This window comes from Antechinus flavipes, chromosome 4 (genome assembly GCF_016432865.1).
Source record: "Antechinus flavipes isolate AdamAnt ecotype Samford, QLD, Australia chromosome 4, AdamAnt_v2, whole genome shotgun sequence".
Taxonomy (NCBI): domain Eukaryota; kingdom Metazoa; phylum Chordata; class Mammalia; order Dasyuromorphia; family Dasyuridae; genus Antechinus; species Antechinus flavipes.
In genome coordinates this window covers 52,110,808-52,133,403 of record NC_067401.1, presented here as the reverse complement: position 1 = coordinate 52,133,403, position 22,596 = coordinate 52,110,808, and the positions used below count along the sequence as shown (strand labels likewise).

At 41.3% G+C, this 22,596-nt stretch overlaps 2 protein-coding genes across 3 annotated transcripts in view; one reads left to right on the top strand and one right to left on the bottom strand.

The window, feature by feature from the left end:
- The first annotated feature begins 539 nt into the window (after positions 1 to 539).
- DDX20 (DEAD-box helicase 20) lies at positions 540 to 11,183 on the top strand. Its single transcript, XM_051993024.1, has 11 exons — positions 540 to 1,435; positions 1,759 to 1,853; positions 2,170 to 2,338; positions 3,537 to 3,651; positions 3,774 to 3,916; positions 4,098 to 4,236; positions 4,354 to 4,412; positions 5,995 to 6,077; positions 6,577 to 6,682; positions 6,812 to 6,913; positions 9,745 to 11,183. The coding sequence occupies exons 1-11, from the start codon at positions 1,138 to 1,140 to the stop codon at positions 10,908 to 10,910; spliced, it is 2,475 nt and encodes an 824-aa protein (XP_051848984.1). The 5' UTR covers positions 540 to 1,137; the 3' UTR covers positions 10,911 to 11,183.
- Positions 11,184 to 14,355: 3,172 nt separating this feature from the next.
- Positions 14,356 to 22,596, bottom strand: part of KCND3 (potassium voltage-gated channel subfamily D member 3) — a 324,678-nt gene continuing 316,437 nt past the window's right edge. For both annotated transcript variants that reach the window (XM_051993025.1, XM_051993026.1), the window contains 2 exons: positions 21,754 to 22,001; positions 14,356 to 19,932 (listed from right to left, as the gene is read on the bottom strand). In XM_051993025.1, the coding sequence (XP_051848985.1) occupies positions 19,731 to 19,932; positions 21,754 to 22,001 (450 nt within the window). In that variant the 3' untranslated portion in view covers positions 14,356 to 19,730. The remainder of the gene's footprint in view (positions 19,933 to 21,753; positions 22,002 to 22,596) is intronic.

The following is a 22,596-nucleotide window of genomic DNA, read 5'->3' as shown; positions in this document are numbered from 1 at the left end:
ACCTTGACCAAGTCCCTTTCCTTTCTGCAAGTCCGATTCCTCTGTAACCCATGTGGTGGACAGTGAATCATTGTGGGAAATAGGTTTTTCTTGGCCGAGGGTGGGGAACTCCAGGGGCAGAATGTTGCATACATCGTCAGAGGCTAACCCCTGGGAGTTATTTTTGCCTGATTTTTTCCTTCGGCACGGCCAAGTACGGAAGAAACCTTATTAACCGCCTACTATGTGCCAGGTAGTGCTAAGCGCTTTACGAATATCTCTTTAGACTGGAAGCTCCTAGAGGGCGGGCATTGTCTTTTGCCTCCTTTTGTTTTCCCAGTCCCTGGCACATAGTAAGCGCCTGATAATACAAAGCTGGAGGTTCAATTATTTTTGAAAAATAATCGAGCTAAGATCGGTTGGACCTAAGACTTCAGGGACCTAGGCGCTCGCTGCGTCTTTGTGATGACGCTATGACGTCTACAATGTTTTCGGCCGTGACGTCAGGACAACAATAGCCCGGATGTCGGGGGCGGGGCGAGCTGAGCGCAGAGAGAGAGGGGGAGGGTCTGAAAAGAGGCTTCGTTGGTTCCAGCCGTTGCGTCCCCCGGAGATTTCCAAGCGCGGGGAAGCCCCCAGTAGACTCGAGGGACCTGGCTGACCTACCCTCTTGGGCCGGGGGCTGGGCTGCATGACTCCTCCCGTACCCAAGTCACCAGGGGAGGGGTGGGGGAAGGGGAAAAAGGAGAGGAGCCTCGCCCAGGAATCCCAGAGCGACACACCAAAGTGTGAGCCGGTGGCGCCCTCTGCTGGCAGGCGGCACCACACTTAGGACCTCCTCCCCTACGGGCCCCACCCTCCTTCCACTTTGACTCGCCCCTCCGGCCCGCCCTTGATTTCTAGTCTCTTTTGATCCCGCCTCTCTCTCTCTCTCGCTCTTTACTCCAGCCTCTCTATTGGCTTTTACTCTCCCTCTCTTCGTCCCTCCGTCTCTCCGCCCCTCCCACTCTCCCATTCTCCCACTATTACCAGGCCTGCCTCGACTGTCCGTATCCGCTCTGGACGGCTTGTCAATAAAGTTGTTTCTCTTTCCTCGCGCGGCTATCTCTGCGCCCCGCCCCGCTGCTCTCGCGAGATCCGGCGACGGTTGTGGGCGGCATGGCTGCGGCGGCTGCTGCAGCGACGGCTAATACTCGTGGCGGCGTGATGGTGGCGGGGCTAGCCCCAGGGCCCGACCCTTTGGATCCGGGGGAACCCGGGCAAGGCCGGAGCCTGCGTACGGCTCACGATGTGGGAGGCCCGCGGGCGCGTACCGGGGACGTGCTGCTGGCCGAACCGGCGGACTTCGGGTCGTTGCTGCTATCGCGGCCGGTGCTGGAGGGGCTGCGGGCGGCAGGCTTCGAGCGGCCCTCGCCGGTGCAGCTCAAAGCCATTCCATTGGGCCGCTGCGGCCTGGGTAAGGCCCGGGGCCCGCACCGTTGAATCCAAATACAGGGGGATCCCCTCCACCCCCCAATCCGTCTTCTCAGGGTCAGGGCCCTTGTCTGCCCGGTGCACGTGGCTTTCTGAATGATGACCTAACTTTTTGGCATGGGGGAGCTCTTGTTTGAACCCCATAATCTTATAAATCAATAACATAGTCATTAGCCGGGAGAACCCCGGAAGGCAGCAGAGCTCCTGCCTTCAGGGAGCTTGCAGTCAAACGGAAGGGGGGTGCGTGCGTTCAGACCGCCCGGTGTACCTGACAGTAACTGGCAGCCTGGCTTTCCTTCCTCTCAGATTTAATCGTTCAGGCCAAGTCTGGCACTGGGAAAACCTGCGTATTCTCCACCGTGGCTCTAGATTCGCTGATCCTCGAAAACCTGGCCACACAGGTGAGCTTCAGCCAGAGAGTCCTGCCTATGGGAGTGGCAGCCCTTGCCCGAGGCCTTGCCATGCCCTCCTCTTCCCCACCCCCCACCTCCCCATACCCCGAATCAGACCCCTTAAAGGCGGGTCTCACCTCACTTGGTTTGACTTGCTGATATCCCTCCTAGACTGCCATCTTGGGGAAATAGTGCTGCCATCTGGGATGGGACAGGTGGTGGGGACCGGGGCGCTTGGAGCCATGCGGGGCTTTTTTCTCCCTCCCATAAAAATTATTCTGAAAAGAGAATTGATTTCTTCTCCTCTCTTTCCCCCACCCTCCAGATCTTGATCTTAGCTCCTACAAGAGAGATTGCTGTGCAGATCCATTCTGTTATCACAGCCATTGGCATCAAGATGGAAGGTTTAGAATGCCATGTATTTATTGGAGGGACGCCTTTATCTCAAGACAAGACCAGACTTAAAAAATGCCATATTGCTGTTGGGTCTCCTGGTAAGTTTGTGCCATTGCCGACTGTGACTTTTAGAGACTGAATGAACTACTTTTCCTCAGCATGAACATGGGATATTCCAAAATGGGGAAAGGTTGTCCTTTTAATAGTCAGTGCCAGCAGCATTAAAGCAGGGACAGGCACTAAGCAAATAAGAAAACAGTACATTGGGAACACTGGCAGATTTTGGAGTTAGGAGAACCTGGATTCTAATCCTGGCTTTGCAATTTACTGCCTGTGCAATATTGGATGATGAGTCATATAACTTTTTCTGACTTTATCTGTAAAAGGAGGAGAATGGACCAGATGACCCTGAGGTCCATAATCTAAATCTGTGATTCTGAGAATTAAACAGTCCTCTTAAATTGAGATTCTGAGAATAAATGATAAATGTTATCTGAGGTAAAACGGTTCCACAGACAGTGTGAAAGATTAGCTACTTTCTGGCAGGCCTTCCAGTTTACAACTGTTAATTTTTAATCTCTGTGATGTAGATAATCTTAATTTGCAAGGCAGCCAGGAGTTGGTAGTTTATCCTTCTAAAATATTGATGAAATGGGAATTCCTAGGAGGGAATATGTCTAATTTTATGTTGACATCCCAGACCTAGTTGAAGTTTCCTGAAGGCAGATTTTTTTTTCCTTTGTCCCCATCCCTTATAGTGTTGTGGTACTTGTTTGGGGAGGGCAGGGTGGGACAGGCAGGAGAAAACTGTATATGTGATTTCCTTAACACAGAATTCTGGGAGATGGAGGTCCTTTGACCATTGCAGCCTGGCAGTGGCCCTGCAGCTCATAATCTAAAGAAGCTAAGTGACCTGCCAAGGTCACACTGCCAGTCTATCTTAGAGGCAGGATATGAATCTAAGTCCTTAAACTCTGAAATCCAGCCTCTAGCCATATGCCTTTTTCACAACATGAGAAGGTATATTGCATGCAGTAGATAGATGTTTATTAGATGTTGAATAGGCACTATAAGTACTATTTAAAATGAGTTAATTAAAATTCATAGCCTCATTTCCATTTTGACTTATTGACTGACTACATACAAGATTTTGAATAAAAGCTGGGGAAGGAAATTAGGGGAATATTTTGTGTGTGTGTACATGTACATAACACGTGTGCATAATGCTTAAATGTTTTATACATAGTTGGTTCTTCACTATTATTTAGTGTTTTTTTTTTTTTTTCTGAAACATAGGCAGAATTAAACAATTAATAGAACTTGACTACTTGAACACAGCCAGTATCCGTCTTTTTATTCTTGATGAGGCAGATAAACTACTAGAAGAAGGAAGCTTCCAGGAACAAATAAAGTAAGAAAAACAACTGGATTTACCACTAAAACAATATGTATAAATATCTTTCACTTTCTTTTCCATGGGATGCTTTTGTTAAATATCTCCAGACTGTTCATTTTTCTTTTGTTATTCTTCAGTTGGATTTATTCCTCTCTGCCTGCCAACAAACAGATGCTGGCAGTATCAGCTACCTATCCTGAATTCTTGGCCAGTGCTTTGACGAGGTACATGAGAGACCCCACATTTGTAAGGCTGAATTCCAGTGACCCAAGTCTTATTGGTATGTCTAGGTTTTAGATAATGTCCATTGGCGTATTATTAAGTTGATGATATTCTGATAGTTTTCCCCCCATTGGCAGTTGTTAGCATACATCTGTTATAGCCCTTGTAATAATTCTTGACATATGGCATGATGCCTGTTCGTTCTATCCTGATGATTCTTAATTTTTTTTTTTGCATAGGGTTGAAGCAGTATTACAAAGTGGTGAATTCACATCCTTTGCCTCATAAGATTTTTGAAGAAAAGACTCAACACTTGCAAGAATTATTCAGTAGAATTCCATTTAATCAAGCTTTGGTCTTCTCTAATTTACATAGCAGGTAATATAATTTAATATTGGGATGCCAGGTTAATGAGAAGGATATTCCTGGGAATCTGAAAGTTTTTTTGGATTCTATAATCATAAGATTTGAGTTATCTATATTGTTTTTCCCTAGAGCCCAGCATTTGGCTGATATCTTGTCATCCAAGGGCTTTCCTGCTGAGTGCATTTCAGGTAAATGGTTCTTCTTTTAACCTTTGTAATACCACCTTGGAATGAAGTTCCCAAAGGAAGAAGGAAGAAATGGTATGTCAGATGTAGTCTTGGGATTTTGAGACAGCCAATGAGTAACTTCTGAATAAAGAATTGCTATTTAAATTTTACTGTGATCCTTTTTAAAAAAAGGGATTTCCCCCAATTTTTCTGTAATTTCAAAGTAGCCCAAAATATTGTTTCAGTTAGAATATTATCTTTGTGGGATTTGTGTTTGTGATGTCCACAGAATAGAGTGGGTTATTATTTTATGGGAGATAAAAGAATTTGCCATTTCCTTTCATGTAGTTAAAATTATCTCTTTTGGACTAGTAGGAATGAATTATTTGTGCTATTTTTTTTTCAGATAGCAAATAAGTTAACTGAGATTTTCTTTTATGTGACTCAGCCATAGTTTTACCTAATAGCTGTTGCGGACAAAATGTTTTCTGATAGAAAAACATTTTAAATTTGAGTCAGAAAAATCTTCCAAAATGTACAAAGTATAATGTTGTGTTAAAGCTTCATTGGAATCAGGATAGGCGCTCGTATTTGCGGTTATGATGCCTTATGTGGCAACAAAGTGATTTACATACATTAGTCTCATTTTATCTTATAAGACCCTTTGGGAGGGGGGGGAGAAGTTAGGTAGTAGTTCAGTGTCGTCCCTGCTTTATAGAGAAAACAAGCTCAAAGATGTGGTGACTTCATACAGCTCATACATGGTGGAAAATGGAGCCTTAAGCCCAGCTATTTGAGAGCCTCTCTCCAATGTGTTTCATCATCGTTGTTGGAACATTTATTATGTAATATGTACATTTTTGTTGAAAATATCAGTAAGTAGAGAGTATTGCGAGTGTGAATTGTGAGGACTTAAAAGATTTCTATTATTTTAAAGCCATGTTCTAAGAGGCTTATTCCTCTTGTAGCTCCTTAAGAATCATATTCAGAGAAACTTATTTCAGTGTCATATCACGTGGCAGCTAGATAGTTGGTAGAGCTGGAATCTGAAGTCTGGCTTCAGGCACTTTAACCAGCTGTGTGTGTTACTTAACGTTTCTTAGCCTTAGTTTCCTCATCTGTAAAGTGGAGATTAGATAATTCTAGTAAAATGCTTTGTAAACCTCTAAAGCCTCTAGCTATTTTCATTTTAAGTGTGGAAGAAATTTGAAGAAAAACTGGAATCTTTCTCATGCCTCATTGTGGGTTCTTGAAAGCTATGCTAGTGGCAACACAAGCATTGGCAGGTCCTTCCAAATAAGATTCAATATGGACCCATTTACTGATCTCTAGAGACCAGCTTAGCTCAATTTGGGAGAGCCTTATCATCAGATAAGTTCTATCAGTTTATCAAAAATGTGCAAAAATTTGAAGGGACCAGAATTTTCAACAGTTGGAGGACTTAGCTATATTAATGAAATCATAGATAGTGAAGTTTCAAAATAGATTATTTAAAATTGTCGGAGTTGCTATTTCTGATGTATTTTTGAATGATAGCAAAATGCAGCAGTACCAGCGCTTTTAAAGAGTTTATAAAACATTTGATGTTCCTGGATCTCTTCAGGTAGTATGAATCAAAATCAACGTCTTGATGCTATGGCCAAACTGAAGCAGTTCCATTGCAGAGTCCTTATTTCAACAGATTTGGTAAGCTTCCTGTTCACTCTGGATGACTAATACATCTTGACACATGTTCTAGTTCTCAAATGTACAGATTTAGTATATTTTATGTGCGTGTATTGAGAAGATACCAGAAGAAAGCCTAGCCTCCTTCCAGCTCTGTGGAATGGGTTTCTTAAAATGGCTTTGGTATTTGTCTCTTTCTTAAAGCTAAAGCAATAATAGTTCACATAATGATAGCGTATATATGAGTTTCAAAAGACTCCCAAAGTTATATAGTTAAGTGTAGGAGTTGGAACTTAAATACAAGTCAGGTACTTTTTCTACATCACATGAAGTTTTTAGAAAACACATTTATCTTCATCCATCCTTCCAAATACACTTCTGTCCTTAATTTGGCTCTTCATCTGTGGTTGTGCCAAAGTAGTATAGATTTTTTTTTTTTGGGTGGAAATTACAATGTACATTTTGAAATAATACGAGGGAACATTATTTAGTAAACAACTGCTATCTTATTCATTTTGAGACTTCACGTGGGATTGATGCTGAGAAGGTGAATCTGGTTGTAAATTTGGATGTGCCATTGGACTGGGAAACGTACATGCATCGGATTGGCAGAGCTGGACGTTTTGGTAAAAGACAAAACAAAACAAAAAAATATGGTTTACTTTATTTGAGGAAAGGGTCCATATGAGATAGTTGGAATTGCAGGTATCATTCATATCTAGATACGTGTGTAATTTTACACCTTTCTGTTTTAGGTACTTTGGGGCTAGCTGTAACCTATTGTTGCCGGGGAGAGGAAGAAAATATGATGATGACAATTGCCCAGAAATGTAATCTTAACCTCCTCTGTTTGCCAGGTATAGTTTGTGTTATCAGAAATTTGTTGAAGATCTACCCACTACAAGATATATAAGATTACTATATTAGTTCTGCTTTAATTTATGGGGGTGAATAATAACTTTTTGTTTGTATACTTAGAGGGCTGTTAAAAGATATGACCCTTGTCTTCATGAAGCCTGAGATGTAATAGGAAAGAGAAAATATTCATACAAATAACTAATGTAGAATGCGAAAATACTAGAAGAAACAGTATTTTAGAAGTTTTAGAGGAAAGTTGTCTCTCATGAAAGATCATATTTAATGTGTTGAATTTCACAGGTGAATGAATGAAAGATAACTTTAAAACTTTATTTTTTAATCAACTAAATATTTAGGATGTAGGGCTTAATATATTAATCAGGATTAATATATCTGGAAAAATTTATTTCTTTAAAAAAAAATCTTAACTCCACACTTAACAGTATATAGTTTTATAAATATATCTATTTCATTAAATATTAATTACCCAGTTACATGTCATTTTCACTTAATAGTATATAGTTTTTAAAAATACATTTTATGTATTTCATTAAATATTTATTCCCCAGTTATATGTAATAATTTTTAAAAAACAATTATCAAACAAAACAAGTGTAATTCTCTCCTTCTCCCATTCCTCCTTCTCTCTCCCTCCCCACTTTTCTCTTTGAGAAGACAAGCAATTGTTATCAATTAACATTATATAGTTGGTCAAGTCTTCAATTTTGGTTCCAGAGGCAAAATGACAACATGGTCTTCCTTGGGAAGTTCATTGTATGTTGTATAATCTACTTTGATTAGTGTGTATGTAGAGGGCTTTAAAAATACTAACTTTTCATATTTGTATGTTACTTCCAGAGAAGTGGCTAGCATAGCCCCCTTTTGTGGAAATTGTGTTAGAATAAATATTCATTTTTTTAAGGGCTGGCTGAAGGGAATAGCATGATAAAGAGCTTGAAGGTGTCAAATTGGAATCTTTCAGCATGTAATAACCAGAGTAGATCTTTGAGGATATGGAGAAGTCTTTGTGGATGTGTTATTTCTATGAGATTTAGGTGTCAATAGAATAGCTGGGAGAAGCCTGGCAGCCTGGGGTAGACAAGGTTTGGAGTTGGCAAGGACTTTTAAGTTGGGAGAATCATTGATCAAGTTTGAGGAAATCACCTTAGGCAGGGAGAAGCAGGTAGGTACTGGAGCTATTGGGGGGAAGAAATCCACAGTCTAAGAAAGTGTCAGCCAAGAGAGAAATCAAGAAAAATTCAAGTTAGAAGACAAGGGACAAAAGGACCAGAGATGGTGTGGGTAGAGGAGTTTGGCAGGCAAAAGAGGTACACGGGGAGTGTCACGAACTTAGGTTATGGTGTTTAGATACAAGGGTTCAAAATGTAAAGGAGTCCCCTGAAAGTACGTGGGGGCATCAGCAGTGAGGATGTAGCTGAGCCAAGGACTCAGTGTAAGGGCTTCGTTATTTTTAATGTGGAAAAGCAGAATTGACTGTTAGCATGTTTCTTTGTAGGAGGAGAGACCCCTGGACTATCTAAACAGTGGGGCTGCAATTCCCTGTTCACATTTTTTGTAACATGGTTTTTATGCTTTTTTTTTTTTTGTGGCACTTCCAGTGTTTAAGCTGAACTTAAATGAAGCCTTTCTTACCTGTTAGAATAATAATGTCATCTTTAGGGGATTCAGAGTAGTTTTTGGAGGGCCTTCTTATTCCCTTTGGTTAAAGTATTAACTGTTGATCCTGGTGTTCCAGGCCCAGCATAATCCAGCTCTAATCCCATTTCTGTTCCTTTCTTCTTTACATAGTCAGCATTCTAGTCATCTTGAACTGCTTTCAATTTTCTAATCTTATTATCTAATAATCTCTTCCTTTTCTGTCTCCTTGCCTTTGCTCAAACTATCTTTCTGAATCTGGAATGGTACTCTCTTCTTGCATCCCCTTTCCTTCTATTCATCTGTGGACATCTTCCCTTCTTTTAAGACCTAGTTCATTTTATTCATAGTACTTCTCCTATGCATTGATCATTCCCTCTTCTGAATCAAATCTTATTTTACTTTCAAATTACATTTTTTTTTTCATCCCCAAACTGGTTTGTCTTTGCAGTATTGCTGTTACTGTGTAAATTCTTCTTCATTCTACTTCATTCTGCATCATTTCATTCAAGTTTTCCCAGGTTTCTTTAAAACCATCTTCTTCATTATTTTTCGCAGAATAGTGGTTTTCTCTCATGTACATGTATATACATACAACTTGTTCAGCATTCTCTGGTTAAAGGGCACTCCAACAGTTTTCAATTTTTTGATACTACAGAAAGAACTACTGTAAATACTTTTTGCATACAAGGATTTTTCCCCCTCTTTCTTGGACTGCTTTGAGGTATATACCTTAGTAGTGATATTACTGGGTCAAAGGCACACATAGTTTAACATTCCCTCTTCCTGGTAGATCTTTTGCACTTGCCCATCCTTCCCTCTTCTCTGCAATTAGGTTTTAAAATTGGAAACAGGAATATATCATTCTCTATATCCCCAAAATAATGTTTTGCATATTGTAGATGCTTGTTGAATTTAATTGAATTCTCAGTAGGTCAGCAGTTGTGGGGAGTACAAGTCCTGTTTCTGGGAAAAAATTCTCAACACCCTTTCAGAAACTTTTGATCCTTCCACCAGATGGAAATACTTCTGCTGAGGAAGGAGATTGTCTGCTCTACTCCAAGAGCAGTTCATAAGAAAAGTGTTCTTAAAACCCCTGAAGCCCATAGTGTAATATTATGCAAGGATAGGAGTATTAGAAAAATATTAATGCTTTCCTTTTTCTGTCATGTAGATCCAATTCCTCCTGGCCTGATGGAAGAATGTTTGGATTGGGATGTCGAAGTCAAAGCTGCCGTGTCTACAGTTGGCTCAGTTAATGCACCCATCCAACCCCCTAAAACCATTCAGAAACCAGATCGGATCATACAGGCACAGAAAGCTCAGAGTAGCCATATGGCTCTATCCCAGACAGCGTCAGGTCCTACAGGAATGGTCAAATCAAAGAAAGTTCCCAAGCAGAAACACCCAGGGAGAAGCCATTCAGAGTATGGAACCAGAGAAAAAGCAGAGCTCTCCAGGGGGCTAGGCTACACCACACAATTGAAAGATCCAGTAGAGAACTACATTCAGACCCCTGTTGAAAGTTCCAACATCTTTCAGAACCAGGCCAGAGAAGCTTCACTTGCGACACTCCCCAAGATCCCTTGTCTATCTTCCTTTAAGATCCAGCAACCCTGCATAGAGACTTTTTCAGAATTGGTGGAGGATTATGAACATTACATTAAGGAGGGACTGGAGAAGCATGTAGAGATCATCAGGCACTACACTGGTCCTGGAGAGCAGGCACTGCAGCCCCAAAATGGTTTATTGAAATGGAGACACACTCAAGAGAGCCCCCGGGCATTGGTGAGCAGTGGCCGCTCAGAAGATTCAGCGAGTGATAGCGATTCCGGCTGCTCACGAGCATCGTCCCAGAGCAAAGGGAACAAGTCATGTTTAGAAGGCTCTTCTGACAACCAGGTGAGAGAGAGTGAGCTAGCCTCCATGACTGGCCATGCTTCTCCTGATCATCCTTTGAATCGAAGTGAAACCCCGAGTGTGGAGGAAAGCCAGGAGGTTCTTCATATCCCTATGAAGGCCCTTGGGAGGGAGGATGGATCTAACCAGACCTCAAAGCGCAGCAGGAAAAGCGTTCCCAAGCGGGCACCCCACCAGCTGCAGTGGGAGCCTCAGGAAGAGAGCTGGTGCGATCATGCTGGGGAGCAACCTCCGGTGTTCCCCACCAATCCTCAGAGTTACGAGGATTACTGGAGATCTTGCTACTGGGCCTGGCAGGAATACTATGCGGCGGCTTCGCAGTCCTATAGCTGGAACGCCAAGAGACACTCCGATTGGATGGCAGCCTATCACATGAACACCATCTATCTTCAGGAGTTAATGCGGGGTGGTGACCTGTGAAACCTCAAGTGGTACCTCTGGGGGACTCTGTCCTGTAGGGTGGACTGTAATGGCATTTTGGAGGAACTTTAAAAGGCTTGAGGTTCTATGAAATGCTTTTTATTCTTCAGGTTGGTTTGTATCAGGTGAGGTACTATTTCCTCTTTCTCTTTTGGGAAAGTTCACAGATTTAGGCTCTGAAAAAGAGAACTTTGGGTACGGAGTCTTAGTGCATCATTTTCTCACCATTCTTTTCACTGTCCCCCTTAAAAATAAACTAAACATAGTACCATACCATTCCTTATTTAAAACACTCCTAAAATATCACCACCTGCTCCCAAGGAAACATCCAACTGAGTTGTAAATATTATGACTTCATATAGGGGGAAAAATGGTTCTAATCAGATTGAATTTCCATAGCGATAACATGAAAACTAGCTATTTTTTTTTTTTTTTTTGGATCAAGAACACCTTCCCTTTTAAATTGAATTAAGTAGGGATTTTTAGTAAAGATGTTTCTTTAAACTTTGTAAAAGCCCAGACAGGAAAGATACTATTTATTTACGTAAAATGAGTTTCTAAAGTTTTGGCATGTTCACCTGCCATGTTTTCACTTTAAACTTTTCAAATGTCTTCCCAGTGAAGAAGCTGGTAATTTTGCAGAATGGGAGATGCCATCTTCCCATTTCTGCTGAAAGAAGACAATCTAAATTAATTTTTAATTTTTCAGTTCTCACTTCAATAGCTCATGGAGGATAGCCTTTATTCTGCCCTTTCTGCCTTTATACAATGTCCTAGATGCTCCTCTCAGTGGACCTTTTCTGGGAGGAAAAAGTTATTTTCCTGGTTACAAAATGTTATATTCTAAAATTGTGCCTATTCAATAGATAAGTCACTAGAAGTTAGAACTTGCTTTCATTTGTGTTTCTTTTCTGGTGTGGCTGGCCCCTCCAAGGAAAACCTTGATTCTTTGGAAGAAAAGAGACCCAAGATTTAGGGGACCAAGGTTGGTTTTTCATTTCAGAAAGCATTGCTATTGGGAGGGCTAGGCAACACAAATACCGTTACTCCTTTGTTGTCTTCAGAGCCCTCCTTTCACCACCTTTCTCCCCCTCTCCTCCCCCTGCCTCTAGTAATCATCATTTCTTGTCAAAGCACCTACAACAACCATGGTCCTGAACTTGACTTAATGCTGTCTGCTTCCTATTCTGAAGTTGAGCAATGGGAGTCTTTACTTTTCTCTCTATATGGTACTGCCAAGTGAGGATGAATTAATTAAAACTATGTAAATAGCAATTCCATAATTAGGTCCAGTCTGCCATACAGTGGTAAAGATTTTAATTACATAGCAAAGAACGATCCTGTCATTGCACCTTACCTTTGCCTTGCCATGTCCCATTTGCCACCCTTTTCCCTTGTCCTCCCCCAGCCCCCCAATACAGCCAAGTTAGCAGTCTGTCATTGCCAGGGAATTTTAATTAGGATGCCACTGCATCTTAATTAGAAATGAAATTGCCCATTAGTCCTGAAATTAATTGGATTCTCTTTAGGTTTGTCTGTTACTTCGTGTTTGTTATTTTTTAAATTGGAAAATAAGCCAGAGATGAGCACATCTTTATTACCAGAGACTAGTCTGAGGAAAGAAGCTAAACATGAAATACATTTTCTTTTTCATGAACATTTATGAGAAAAAATTTGAAATTGTGCTTCCTCAGCAAATACAGCCAATTGGCTTCGCTTGTAAGGCATTCTCTTCATAAAAAATGTTTTTAGCTCAGGATTGACATCTGACTCTAAAGTTGCTAGACATTTTTAGAAAATTCTGGGTATGGAAGATGAGGTGTAAATACTGATGAGGAAAAATTGCTGTGACTTGGTGAGAAGAATGCTAGCCAGACTGACCATCTGAACTTGGGTTCTAAAACTGTAAAATGAGTCCAGTGGACCAGATGATCTCAGAGTATGTGTGATTCTGTAACTAAAAGGAAAGATTATAGGGGCTGGGAGATAGGAATGAGTCACATTAGTAAGTTTACTAATTGAGACTCGTTGAAGATAGAGACCAATTTGAACTGGCAAAAGGTCTGCAGTGGATTCTTTATAAAAGTGTTTTGGTTATAAGTTCTTGTACCAAGAATACCTCAGATTAGGTTGATAGTGACAACAAAGATTTTGTTTTAGATGATTGCTTTATTAAGTAGGCAAATTTGATGTTTTAAAAGTTTATTTTCTAAATTGGGTTACATATTTTTCGTTCTGGTTATACCATCAATTTGCTTTAGTAAACCCTCATTTTAAAAAATATATGAAAAGGTGAGTTCTAGTATAGTTGCGATTTAGATTGTACTGTATTTCAGATTCCACCTTTGTAGACAGGGAAATAGTTTGTGGACCCTATCAGTATTTTTTAAGAAAACCAAATTTTGGAATGTTTTTTGGTCCATTACCTGATATCCAAGCATACCATAATGAAAAATGTATTGATTACTGTTCTTGATATCTATAGAGAGCCATGGGGCTAGGGTGACACCTAGTGGGTGATAAGATTCAGAGCAGTCATTCTCTGGCTGTGAAAGGTAAATAGCATAGTCCAGCTACTGGGCCTTTTGATCCCCTCTGATATTTGTCCTAAAGTGTCTTATGCCATTTCCAATGACCAAAAATCTTGCTGCTGTATAATGTTGACAATTTTATGAGGATTTCCTTTTTGAACTTTTTGATAATTGTGGCAGCTGCCTGTTTTATAACCAACCATTTCCTTAGCAAATAATTCATTTTGAACTTTTTTTTTTTTGTAATTGAAGGGATCTTGATTTAGTGGGTTTGTTTTATTTATAGCAAGGCTCAGATTTGTAGCTAGAGGGCAGAATTAGGACAACTAGAAGTTGCAGAGAAGCAGATTTTTAGCTCATAAGGAAGAACTTGAGAATAGCAGTGCTAGAATGTGCTGTTTTAAGTGGTGAGCACTCTGACTAGAAGTATTCATGCAAGCAGCTGGATGGTTATCTCAGGGATTCTGTAGGAGGCTAGTCCTGATCAGGATGATGGTGCATTAGAATTCAAAGCTCTTTAGAGGTGATCTAAGCCAAATCCCTCATCTTTCATCTCCCAGTTTGTGAAGTTCAAGTGAGAAAATATTGAAAAAGGGCTTGGTACAGAGCCTGGGCACTTGTTTAACTGCTCCTGTTCAAGGTTTAAGTAGTAAGTGGATTATAAAGGAGCTAGATGGCTGTCTTGTCTTTTGTCATCTCACAGATGACAGAACAAGAGGTCTCAGGAGGAAGTGCACTCATCCTGCCTCAGAAAAGGGTCTGGAATCCAAGCTCCCCTCCAGGGAAGATGGACTAGATGATCTTTAAGGTCTCTTCCAACCACATTGTTCTAATGGAACAAAAGGGACTTATAACTTCTCTGATGGGCTATGGTAGAGGTGGAGAGCCGGAGGACAGTAAGCACACAGCATCACTTTGGGGTTTGTGGCACATAACGCCATTTAATCCAGATTGGATACATCAGGTACAGCAGTGGCACACGACTTGGTACTGTCAATGATAGACACACTTTAACATATGCACTACAATTTCAAAGAGAAGACAACAGGAAACTCAAGAACTTTTGTTTTAGAAAGTTGTTTTCAGATGAAGTCTGAATCTTCCTGCAGTTTTGTACAGTGCGTTTCTGTCTCTGCCATTGTGACGTTGGTAAGCAAAGCCCATTTATTATACGAAAATAGAGAAGAACGTACGTGATGTTTCTCACAATAAACATTAACAAAGGGGGTGGGGGGACCTCTAAAGAGAACATTGCATTGGAATGTCTGATTATCAAAAATATACCAACCCTCCCTCTTCCCCCAGCCCCAACTTTGTAAAATAGTCCCTTGGTTCAAGGAATCTTCCTGGGACTGAGATTATCACCCTTCACCGAATGGAGTGATTCCCATTCCAGATAGGTAAGTGATTTGCTGAGACAAAGGCCAGTCCCAAACTTGGTGAGAAAGACACATAACAAGACTAAGGAAGAACCTCTTTAAACCACTTTGTTTTTTGATAGTCCTTTTCTCTAATGAGCCTTTTCCTAAGGGTCGTGACAATGCTTTTCCCTCTTAAATCATGGAACACTCTGCAAATGATGAGGTTCTCCACAAAGAAGCCCCAAAGGAAAAAAAAAAAAAAACCTATCAATTCCCTGCTTGGTCATATTCACAGTGCCATTTAGTTGGGTGGGATTGGATATTTGGCTATGCTAGGTAAACTCTTTAATATTTTTAAAAATCCTTATGCATAACCAACCTCACAGTTATCTGGTTACAGGGGACAGGGGAGCTGGGATCACTGGAATCTACAGAGAATCTTAAACTTAATTTTGACCCATGCTTTGAATCTGAAGTTTAAAAATCAACCCTTCCCTACTCTATTACCTCAGAGTGGAAAGATCCCACATTAGGGAGCAGGAGAACAAGGACTTGGTTGATCCACATATTAGATCAACGGAATCAAGATGTTCATGAATTCTCCATCTTTGCTAATTAATGGTCAAAATTACATGGCCACTATTTTTATATAGAATGTAAGCTCTTTGTATCCCCAGTGTTAAACACAGTGCCTGGCATGTAGTAAATACTTGGTACATGCTTATTGATGTATTGCCCAATTTCGCTCTTTGTGCTGGTGTTAGTCCTTTAGGTAAGCATGAGAGATCAGCTCCTTTGGCAGCAACTATATAAGGCTCGACCCCCTTGTGTAATCCCAGTGAGCCAAAAATGGTTGCCGCCATTCTGAAGTCCTCAATCTGCAATTGAGGGGGCCTGGTCTTTTGAGCAAGCTGTCACTTAACTGTCCCAAGCTCAAAAGGCTTATTTATAAGCAGAGATATACCAAGGAGAAGGAGAAAAGGATATAGTTGCAGAAATTTAAGGTGTCCCATAGATGGCTCTGCATGAGATTTTCCCCTGGAAAGGCAATGTCAGAGTGTAGGTTCTGTATGATAGTCTTGGGGAAAATGCAGTGGAGAAAGTTGGATAAAGCTGCAGCCTACCTGTCACCTCAGTTTGTCCAACTGCAAAATAGAGAACAAAATCCCTTGCTCATCTGATAGGGCTATGAGAGGCATATATGATGTAAATGTTTTGGGAAAGGTGCAAGTGCTAAATAGGTTAAAAGGACTCTGGTTTGTCAGTGCTTCTCAACCCTACCCAAAGACTAAAAGGGGAGTTGCATCTTTTGGCTTCGAAAAAGCTAGGTACATACAAACACGAACTGATACCACATTAAGGCAGTGGATTCCCACAGAGTGATCTCTGAGCTTCCAATCTGACCCAGATTGCCAGGTCACTTATTCATGGGTTGCTGAGCGTTGTGACAATTGCTGTACTAGGCATTTGGCAGGGAGTGTTTAAAGAATCTCTTATTTTGGTGTGTCAGAGTACTGTTCTGAAGGTAAATGGAGTCAGGAGATAGGCTTTGTTTTCATCTACTAATGAGCTGTACCTCCTAGGACAAGTCCCTTAACCTTTTTAGAGACTAGTTATTAGGTTTGCACTAGACCTCCAAAGTAATACACAGGTAGTGTTAAAGACATAGTATCAGGTTCTCTGTTCTTGTTCTAACTTTGTTTTGATAGGTTGTGGGGCCGAGTGTAACATTGTCTAAGGGATTTCTTCAGAGATTCATGAATGGAAAAAGCTTGAGAACCAGTTTTCCAGAGCTAGTAGAAGAGGAAGGACCCAATCAATTCTGGTCTTAACCCTTTGCCCCTCTCCCCACCAAGTTGCAAAGATAATCACTCAATATAGAAGTTGTACCTTGTTAAACTCACTTAAGTTGTCTAGAAGGATCCAGTTATATTTGGGCTTTTCTCCTATATATAGTTTATTGCCGTCCCCTTAAGGTTAGAAAAACTAAGGTTTCATCTCTGGCTGTGGATTGTCAAGTTGAAGTGTTGGGAATTGGGAAGGACTGAAGGAGTTTGGAGGGCAGGTGCGATAGGAGCAGTTAGAGATTCAGTGGATGCCAGGAAAGGACGATAGACTTGAATGTACCTCAGGTCATCTTGCCCAATCTTTTCATTCTATGGCTGAAGAAAATAAGGCCCTTCAGCCGTCATGAAAAGCCCAAATCTGGAATCTCAACAATCCCAGAAGAGCTTGGGGGGCATCTCAAATCTTTTGGGGCCATTTGTTGGGAGGTAGAACTCCATGTGATCTCCAAATCTCTTTTTAATTCTCATTTTATCGATGCTGTAGATGTTTCCATGCAAAACAGCCTTTGGTTCTACAGTGAGACAAGATATTTGGACTGGGAGGTTCATTGTAACCCAGAATGACTTTTCAGTGTTTATTTGCCTTCATGAAAATAACTATTCTGATGCCTCCTCATGAAACAAAGATAAGTCTATGATCTCAAAAGCTCTTCCAAAACAGCTTGAGGGCTTCAAGTGTGGGCTGGGTATTAGATTGGGCACAGACAACCAGTCTGCTGCTTCCAAGGTGAATCCTCACCAGGAGGCTGGCTACAACTTGAAAATGACCGAGGCAAGAAAGGGCTATACAATATCAATCTTTCCCTCAATCTTTTCCTCTCAGAGCATTTTAACTCGATACTAGACCTTTGGAATTATTTCCTTTTTGCCCTTAAAAATCACGCTAAGTCCCTATTTGCCCTCTAGAAGATTGTCCTGTTCTGTTCTACAATCGCTTCTGCTTGTCTTCACTGATACACTACCTTTATTTAGTAATTTTTAAGCACTGACAATTCAGTGTATTTAGGTTTGCATGGCTACCCTGATGTATATATACATCCATGGTCAATGGCTATGCAGTAATGTTTTGTTTCCCACCAAGACACTAAGCTCAGAAGGCAGGAACATCTTTCCATGTCGGAGTTCCTGAGGCCAGGACCAGTTTGGGTGCACTGTGAGTACATAATGAGATGAGTTTGGAAAGGCTCCCTCTCCTTTGCCCTATCTGAAGCTCTTCATTTCCTGTGATTAGGAACTAACTGGGAAACCCCTTTTAAAAGCATGTAGGGCCAGGGTCATGGGGAGACCTAATAAGGGTAAAGTTAGGTTCTTGACCAAAGAAATCATCTACAGAGGGCTGAGGCAGGAGAACTGCAAGAGTGATTAAACACTTAGCTGCTCAGTAGGTTTGGAGGAACTGCTGAGAAACTTCAAGGGATCGAGGAGATAACATGACCATCTTAATCCTTGATAGACCAGGCTGTGAATTAGTGGTCATGAGGTAGGGAGTCCAGGAAATAGGAGCGGTGAGCTTATCGAGCCCAAAACTTGGAGAAAAATCAATTTGTAGTAGGTTAGCTAATCAACTCTTTTCTGCTGAAACTAATAGAAAAAGACAAGGGGATATCCCCCTTCATAAAAGTGGTGTCCAACTTTCCAAGGAAAAGCCAAATTTATATGCTTGCTCAGAGGGACATGTGTCCTTTACCTGTTCTCTTTGGTACTGGACAGACCAGCTAAGGACTATCCAGATTTCCACACCCTAAAATAAAACATTCCTGAATACACATGACCAACCTTGCTCAGCTTATTAAGTCGGGTTCTCTGATGTGAAAACCAGTTGGCTGTATCTTAGACCCTTGACCACATCATGTATGGTCTAGGGAAAGCTTCCCAGAGGCTCCTGGCTATGGGCTGGACAGACTGCATGGTCAGTACCAACAGCACAACAGGAGAGTAGTTGTCTTCCATGGAGTCTCTTCCATTTTTTGTTATTTCCTATTCATCAGAATACAAGATTCTCTAATGATTTTTTTCCTTTTTCAAGATCCTAGGCTAATGAGTTTGGTTGCAACCAAAACTTCAGAAGTACCAGTGGGGCAGATGATTAGGAGGTGCCATCTTGTCTCTTCTTGGCTTTCTCCCTCATTCTGTTTTTTGTTTTTTTTAAGCACAATTTCCCATTAACTAGCCGGTGGATTTTTTACCACATACAGTTGTACTGCAGTGACCAAGGTAGCCATTCGCACTGAGAGCCATAGAAAGAGACAGCTGAACAGAGACAAAGGGAGCGGCAGTGACCAGGTACAAAGAGACAAGGAGACAAAGATATAAGACTTGGAGAGAGCAAGCGCTGCAGTATGGTCACATGGCTACTGTGTGGGTCACTCAGGCTTCGGTAGGCTCAGTGGCCCAGTTTCACCCACCTCGGGTGGGGAAAGGAGAGAAAACTCAGTAACAACTGACATCTTGGCATAAAGCCTTTTGTTATAAAAGGAGGAAAAAAAACTCATAAAATGCATTGTTTTGGTTTAGTTAAAGGTATTGGGTCCATGGAGAAAAACATTTCACAAAAATCTGTTGTTTTTCTGCTTTGTTTTCCACCTTTTTTTTTTTCAGTCATGTCCCATGAATAAATATTATCCATTAAAAGCCTTGAAAAAGGTGCTTAAATACACAGTGTTAATATTTCCTTCCTGTTTTGCGTGTGATCTCTCGGCCTCTGTGCTGCTCTCTTGTTCTTGGGTTTTCCTTGCTGGAGTCTCCAGAAACAATCATTAGTTTGATCTGAGGTTCTCCCCCATCATACCCTGCCAGGCCTCGGCCTGGCACACGGCCCCTCCCCAATTCCCCATCCCCTGCCTCCCCACCCTGCCTCTGTGTGTCTCCAGAGTGGGGGAGTGATGCCCAGGGCTCTGTCCCCTCTGGAAGCGGTTGCAGTAGTGTCTCCTTCTGCTTGCAGGCACAGTTTCAGTGCGAGGGGTACAACCTGGACGGGCAGGAGTGGCAGGGGAAGGAGAAGGGAATAGCCTGGCCCCACAGGCTCCCTTCACCTCCCCATCCCTCCTACCAGCCCTTCCATCAGCCCTTCCCTCAGTGGCTTTACAAGGCGGAGACCTTGACGATGTTGCTGCCTATGGGGGGAATGTTCGTGGTGGAGCCGGGGCTAGATGGTGGCGGTCGGCTCTCCCCCTCCGGGGTCAGCGCTGGGGGAGTGGGGATGCTGATGATGGCTGTAGTGATCTGGGATCCTTTGCAGTTGGGTCTCAGTCCATCATCTGTTTTCAAATTAAGGCTGGAACGACTGGGGTGGATAAAAAAAAAAGAATTAAGGGGCCAGGTCTTCCTTTCTACCCATGGTTCCCTCAAACTCCTAGGTTTCTTATTCAGGACATCTTTCATTTTTTCCCATTACTGTAGCTTAACAGAACTCAGAAGATCCCCAAAATAATGCTTAATTAAAAATAGATATTTAATATTTTATATAAAAATATGTAATTATATAATATGTATATAAATAAAACACATACTGACTATATGACCACGGGTGAGTCCACTTAGCTTGTTGATACCCTTCTTCAAAACTATAAATGAGCAAGGTGCCAGCCTGTAGGGGTTTCCTATACAGCTGAAGACAAGGGACCAATTTCTCACTCTAATTTGCTTTCTAATTTTTTTATTTTTTTTTTGCCCTGATATATATGGGGCAGTAAGGATTAGGGGTGGAGCATCAGGCTTTGATTCAAAACCAGTCACTAAGCGCCAAGTCGTTCACTAACGTCCTACAGTGATGCATCCTTGTTGGATTCTCAAAGGATAAGCCAGGGCAGTAGCAGCTCTCGAAAGTCCCCCCTGGGACTGGAAAAGCTTGTGGGGTCCAGCTCAGGCCGGACGGATGTCATTTGAAGCTAAGTTTAGAAAGGATTATCATCGGGGGTTCACAGTCAGGTGCTGGCTTTTTATATGGCAATTTATAATGGCTGCCTATTAGAACGTAGGATTGTGGAGACATTACTGGTCAGATCATGGAAATTAAATCATTTGAATAGCGTAGTAAGTAGATAAGAAGGCTGTACTTAGAGTAAGAAGATCCGAGTTCAGAACCTGCCTCAGACACTGGCAGTGTGACTTGTAGAGCTATGGTCCTCAGCCTCATTTCCTAATCTATAAATATCTATATATTTAGAAATGTATATATATTACCTATATAATTTATCTAACTATATAAGTTTATTTTTCTATATAAATATCTATATATTTAGAAATTTATCTACATATATTACCTATATAATTTATCTAACTATATAAGTTTATCTATATAAATATCTATATATTTAGAAATTTATCTATACATATTACCTATATCATTTATCTAACTATATAAGTTTATCTTTCTATATAAATATCTATATATTTAGAAATTTATCTATATTACCTATATAATTTATCTAATTATATAAGTTTATCTTTCTATATAAATATCTATATATTTAGAAATTTATCTATACATATTACCTATATAATTTATCTAACTATATAAGTTTATCTTTCTATATAAATATCTATGTATTTAGAAATTTATCTATACATATTACCTATATAATTTATCTAACTATATAAGTTTATCTTTCTATATAAATATATATTTAGAAATTTATCTATATATATTACCTATATAATTTATCTAACTATATAAGTTTATCTTTCTATATAAATATCTATATATTTAGAAATTTATCTATATATTACCTATATAATTTATCTAACTATATAAGTTTATCTTTCTATATAAATATCTATATATTTAGAAATGGGACACTAGCATCTACCTCCCAGTTTTGTTGTAAAGTAAGTACTTTTAAGGACTTTAAAGTGTTACATAAATACTGTCTATTTGTTAAGTCAATAAGAATTGACTCATAATGAAGTCTACTTTCTGAGCAAGGACGGATTATTTTACAGCCTCAGTAATAGCCTTCCTGATTTCTAATTCCAATCCTTGCAGCAACCCGGCGTCATGGGATGCTCTTGGAGCATAAGGAGAGGGAGGGAGGCCGCGGAATGGCCCCTCCTGTGTGGGCCTGAAAACTCCTGGGGGAGGGGGGGCGGAATAGGACGCACTCACCTGGTCGTGAGTGAGGGTTGTTCACTCCCCTGGATGTGAATGGTGCTGAGCTCTTGCATGCTCCTCAGGCGGGTGGCTGGCAGGTTGGAGTTGGGCAGGTGGGTGGTCTTCTTGCTTCGACGGGAGCAGCAGGACGTAGTTAGGCCCGGGTGGCTGGAGAGTGAAGGGCTTCTTGTCGATGGGTAATTCTGCATCGAGCTCTCCATGCAGTTCTGCTCAAACATTTGCTCATCGATAAACTCGTGGTTCTGTTGGGAAGGACAGAGAAACATGTGGGAAGAGGAGGTGGAAGGGAGGGGAGGAACTCCCCTCACCAGGAACTGGAGGGTCTTGTCCTGGGCTCCCTCGGGGTAGGCCCCCAGGAGACTGGAGCACAGACGAACACTCATGAAAGATAACAGCCCACAGGTGTGGAGAGTTACGAGTCCTTGGCAGCCCTGGCTAGCCCAGCGGAGATGGGGACGAAGGGAAGGTGTGATGGCGGGGTTGTGTCCTGTCCTCCTTATGGAGTTATGGTTCAGAAGGGCGTTAGGGGTCTATGATTGAACTGTCCAAATGATTATGAGTCAGGGCTTACTCTGGGTGCTGGAGGACATGGATGCTTGAGTGTGGGAACCTAGGCTGGGGGAAAGTATGACTGCTTGGCCACCAGAAGGGGATTTGGTGACATCACCAGAGATGGATTTGGTGACATCATCAGAGGCGAGCCTGGTGACATCACCAGAGCTGAATTTGGTGACATCATCAGCGGTTGCCTTGGTGACATCACTAGTTTGACTTGGTGACATCATCAGAGGTGAGCTTGGTGACATCACCAGAGGTAGAGATAGGTTGATGAGGACT

What these genes read in the sequence shown, in the direction of transcription:
- DDX20 (XM_051993024.1), top strand. Translation starts at nt 1,138, where the DNA reads ATGGCTGCGGCGGCTGCTGCAGCGACGGCTAATACTCGTGGCGGCGTG. An exon ending in ATTGGGCCGCTGCGGCCTGG is followed by an intron (nt 1,436 to 1,758) that starts GTAAGGCCCGGG and finishes CCTTCCTCTCAG; the next exon opens with ATTTAATCGTTCAGGCCAAG. An exon ending in TCGAAAACCTGGCCACACAG is followed by an intron (nt 1,854 to 2,169) that starts GTGAGCTTCAGC and finishes CCCACCCTCCAG; the next exon opens with ATCTTGATCTTAGCTCCTAC.